The 5,394-nt window shown below is 42.3% G+C and overlaps 1 protein-coding gene across 1 annotated transcript; it reads left to right on the top strand.

The window, feature by feature from the left end:
• Positions 1-3,023: 3,023 nt before the first annotated feature.
• On the top strand, positions 3,024-3,743 carry LOC141718908 (uncharacterized). The gene has a single exon (XM_074521281.1). The coding sequence runs from the start codon at positions 3,024-3,026 to the stop codon at positions 3,741-3,743; it is 720 nt and encodes a 239-aa protein (XP_074377382.1).
• The last annotated feature ends 1,651 nt before the right edge of the window (positions 3,744-5,394 follow it).

Raw genomic sequence — 5,394 nt, 5'->3', positions numbered from 1 at the left:
TGATTGAAAAGATGACGATCAAAGAGGTAATGACATAGATCATAATTCACATCCCCGAGGGCCAGTAATTAATATGATCTCAGGAGGTCCTACAACAGCTGGGACTACAAGGAACTCTCAAAAAGCTTATGCGAGGGAGGTAACGAGTATAGTCAGAGATCCGTCTAAGCGTTCCCAGTCGAAGAAGACGCTTGAGTTCGGTGACCCAGACCTTGAAGGTTTGAAATTTCCTCAGGACGATCCTTTAGTCATCACACCAATTATTGGAAATTTTCTTGCCATGAGGGTTCTAGTGGACAATGGAGCTTCCGTGGATATTCTTTTCCATGACACGTTCCTAAGGATGGGCTACAATGATTCCCAGCTGACTCCATCTAACGCACCCATCTACGAGTTTAACCAAGTGGAATGTTAAGTCGAAAGAGCAATATAACTTCCCGTGACTATTGGGGAAGAGCCCATAGAGGCCACATAGATTTTAAACTTCCAGCTTGTTAAGGAAGCCTCTACTTACAACGCTATCATGGGAAAAATAGGGATCCATATATTTAAGGCCGTGCCCTCAACTACCATATAGTAGTGAAGTTCCTGACTATGAATGATGTCAGTGAGGGAAAAGAAGATCAGAATATGGCCCGCAGTTGCTATGTTACAGCACCTAGGCCTGATGGAACTGGGGGGGAGGTCCTCCACTTAGAAGACATGGATGTCCGTGAGAATAAAGAAGTTCAAGGGAAGCCAGCAGAGAACTTAGTCCTAATTCCCCTAGACTCCTCAGACCCGTAGAATGTAACATATATTAGAGCATATTTGGACAAGCCCCTGAAGAGCCAGTTGACAACTTTCTTATAAAAGAACAGTGATGTGTTTGCTTGGACGGCAGTTGATATGCCTAGGATTGACGCCGACCTTAAAATTCATAAGTTGAACGTCGTGAAGGCCATGAAGCAGAAGTAGAGAACTTATTCCCCTGACAGGTTGGAAGCCATTAAACAAATGGTCGATAAGCTCCTAGAAGCTGGATTCATAAAGGAAATGCAATTCCTTGAGTGGTTGGCCAACCCTGTAATGATCATGAAGGCCAATGGGAAGTGGAGAATGTACATCGACTTCACTAAATGATGGTTGTCTGAAGGACTGGTACTCCCTACCAAGGATTGATACCCTGATCGATGCCACCGCTGGACACGAGATGCTGAGTTTCATGGATGTCTTCAGAGGTTATAATCAGATTAAAATGCATAAAGATGACACCCCCAAGGTATCTTTCATAACTAACTTTGGTGTCTTTTATTATCTTGTTATGGCTTTTGGACTTAAGAATGTAGGAGCTACCTACCAAAGTTGGGTAAATAAGATATTTTCCCATTAATTAGGAAGACCGTGGAGGTCTATGTTGATGACATGTTAGTCAAAAGCCTAGCCAAGGCCGATCATATTAATGACCTCAGAGAGGTATTCGAATAGCTGAGTCACCAGAAGATAATGTTAAACCCTACCAAGTGTGCTTTTAGTGTTTGGTCTGAAATTTTTTGGGTCACATGGTCTCGAAGAGGGGAATCGAGGCCAACCCTGACAAGATCAAAGCCATCCCGGACATGGAGCCACCACGCTCCATCAAGGACGTTCAGAAGATGAGTGAAAGAATCGTAGCTTTAGGGAGGTTCATCTCCAAGTCTGGAGATAAATGCCTGCTCTTTTTCAAAACCCTGAAGAAGGTGAAGAATTTTGAATGGACAACTGAGAGCCTAGAGGCCATTGAGCAGTTAAAGAAGTACATGACTGAAGCCTCATTGCTGGCCAAACCTAGTTCGGAGGACATCCTTTACTTATACCTCACGGTATCTAAACAAATCGTGACTGCAGTCCTGATAAAGGAAGAACAGAAACTCCAGAAGCCTGTCTACTATGTGAGCAAGGTACTACATGAAGCAAAGTTAAACTACTCTACCACTAAGAAGTTCACATATGCCCTCATCATAGCCTCAAGGAAGTTGATACCATACTTCCAGGATCACAATATCGAAGTCCTGATGGACCATCCCTTGAGGAACATTCTTCATAGCCCGAAGGCCAGTGGAAGGCTCATCAAGTGGGTGATTGAGTTAGGAGAATTCGATATCAAATACAAGCCTCGAACAACCATCAAGGATTAGGCCTTAACATACTTTATGGTTGAATGTACCATTGATGACCAAAAAGTTGGGAGTCAAGAGATAGTAACCCTAGAAGGAGGAGAGAAAGAGAAAGATGAAGGTGCGACTCTGAAAGAGTATTGGGTTCTCCATTTTGACGGAGCGTCCAAAATAAAATCTAGTGGTGCATTCCTAGTCTTTCAAATCCCCGAAGGGTTCATGATTAAGTATGCTTTGAAGTTGGACTTCTCAACTACGAATAACGTAGCAGAATACGAAGTTTTGATAGCCGGCTTAGGATTGGCTAGAGCCGTGAGGGCCAAAAACCTTAAGATATGTGGAGATTCAAGACTTGTAGTTGCTCAAATCAATTGAGAGTTTGAGGCCAAGGATGATAAAATGGCCAAGTACCTGAAAGTCGTGAAGGGAATACTGGCTCATTTTAATGAATGATACGCTGAAAATGTTTCGAGAGAGGAGAACACTACGGCCGATGTCCTATCTAAGTTCGCCTCGTCTGAAATTGAGAACTACCTGAGAAGTATCTACTTCCAAGTCATGAAGACCCCTACTATACATGTCATAAATTTGATAGCACTAATTGATGTGGTAAGTTGTTGGATAAATCCAATCAAAACTCACCTTGAGACTGGATGGCTCCCTGATGATGCCCAGGAGGCACACAAGTTATCAGTGAGAGCATTGAGATATTCATTGATTGAAGGCCTTCTGTACAAAAGGTCCTTTGTTATTCCGTACTTGAAGTGCTTGAGACCTCTTGAAGTAGAGAAGGCGCTTAAGGAAGCCCATGAGAGGATTTGTGGATAGCACTTGGGGGGCAGGGCCCTCGCTCACACGATAACTTGATCGAGGTTCTAGCGGCCATTGATGTTAGCCAATGCAAATAATTATGTAAATAAATGCGATAGATGCCAAAGGCATGCTCCGATAGTTCGACAGCCCCCAGAGAGGCTTATATCCATAAGACCCATCCCTTTTGCAATATGGGGAATAGATATACTTGGTCCATTTCCTGTGGCATTGGGACAAAGGAAGTTCATTGTAGTAGCCATAAACTACATCATAAAGTGGATTGAGGTTAAGGCACTAGCCAAGATAACCACCAAGCAAATTATCCAGTTTTTATGGGAAAATATGATATGCCGGTTTGGTATCTCACGCATCCTTATCACGGATAATGGGAGACAATTCGATAATACAGAGTTTAGAGAATATTGTGATGATAACAGCATAGAGCTTCGCTTCACCTCGGTTGTACACCCACAGGAAAATGGGCAGGCAGAAGTTGCTAATAAAATCATCCTTGATGGATTCAAGAAAAGGGTCGAGTGCTCGAGGAACAATTGGCTGGACAAACTATTGCCTATACTATGGGCCTATCGTACCACCAGTAAAGTGACGACCGAAGCTACCCCATTCATGCTGACTTACAGAGCCGAAGTTGTGGTATCTCTAGAAATCATTTATGGATCGCCTAGGGTCGAATCTTATAAACCAAAAACCAATGAAGAAGGAATGAGGCTCACTCTCGATCTCATTAACGAGGTTAGAGATGAGGCCAACACCCACAATGACGAGCATCAATGAAGGGCCTCCCTCTATTATAATAGAAGGATTAAGGAAATGTTCTTTCACCAAGAAGACTTGGTTTTAAGGAAGATTGAGGCGTCAGGAGTTGGGGAGAAAGGAAAGCTAGCCCCTAATTGGGAATGGCCTTATAAGATCAAGAAGACATTAGGACGAGGATCCTACAAGTTAAGCTAGAGACCTGAATGGTGATGAAGTGCCCCGCACTTGACACACTTCAAACCTGAAGGTTTATTGTATTTAGGACATTGATAACATGTTCCTAGTACTTATTATTAGATATATGAATAAGGTCATAAAAACCATCTTATATAAGGGTTGAACCCGTTTTTCCGAGATATTATCTATTTATGCAAGTTTGTTTCTTTCATCTTGTCTACCAATTTATTTAAGTACGGTCATCTAAAGAATGCAAATCTCGAAGGACAAAATGCCAAAAATAAAATACAAGTATGAAATAAAACCAAATGATATGTATAAATAATGATCCCGAAGGATCACGAGTTAGTCCCAAGGACGGATAGGTTACAAACCAATATAGTTCAAATAAACAAGTTTTAATATAAAGCCACAGGTGGCACCATGCAAGGCTATCACAATAACTCCTTAGAAAAATTCTCCTCCTCGTCATTCCCCTCTCATCGGGCGGCCTCGTCCTCCTCTTCTTCACCATCTTCATCTAAACCGGCCTCGGAGGAAGAACTGTTGCTCCATGGAACTGGCTCCTGGATCTTCCCGTATAGAGCCGCTTTAGAGCTGAGGCTTCATGAATGAGCCTTACCCTTGGAACTAGAACCCCCACGGCTTGAACTAGATTGAGACCACTGGCGGGAAGTCTCGGGCACAGATCCGGAGGCCTGCCCAGATGGATCCATAAGAGAAACCTCCTAAGGGCAAGTGAATAGATCAGATCGACCACGTCCGCATACAAGCTATGAACGTCTTTGACGCCCCTTTGCCATCCTATGGTCAGGTTCATGGGGCGCATCTGGTCATCATGATCATTCATCATCTGGGTGAACTCTTGGGATCTATGATACACATCCACAAGCTTCCTCCATTCCATCTTTCTTCTCTTCATCTCCTTGGAGTGTTTCTTCTCCAGGACAAAACCTTGTCTTCCTCCTGATGAGCCTTAGACTCCCATTCATCTGAGGAGATATTCATCTTGTTCATGGAAGTTTGCAACGTTGCATAGTCACTCCTCATCTTGATGCTCTGAGTAGAGGATGTGGCAAAGTAGGCATTGGCTTGACAAAGAAAACACAAAGAGGAGTCATAAAAAAGCTAACTTAGATAAGGGTTAAGCTATTAAGACCTATTAGGAATATGTTGCAGGCTTGATGATATTTCACCAAAACACCTTAGTAGATTTAATAAAGTGTGTTTGTAACTTTCAACGGATAATCTTACTTTGTCATCCGTTAAAATAGCAGCTTATGTTTTAAATAAGTTTTTGTAGCACATTCTTGTATACTGTAATGTCTTAGAGAATTAGAGGTTGCAGGATATTCTAAGTCATGTTGACTACTAGAATGATATGTAAAATAGGTAGGCTAATTGTAAATATTAGATGCCTTGTAATTTTGCATAAATGAAGTTATGTCAACTGCTATGGAAATACTTTCAACGGATGATTCTACAAAGCTTC

The sequence above is a fragment of the Apium graveolens genome, chromosome 4, assembly GCF_009905375.1.
Source record: "Apium graveolens cultivar Ventura chromosome 4, ASM990537v1, whole genome shotgun sequence".
Classification (NCBI taxonomy): domain Eukaryota; kingdom Viridiplantae; phylum Streptophyta; class Magnoliopsida; order Apiales; family Apiaceae; genus Apium; species Apium graveolens.
This window is presented reverse-complemented; position numbering and strand designations above follow the sequence as displayed.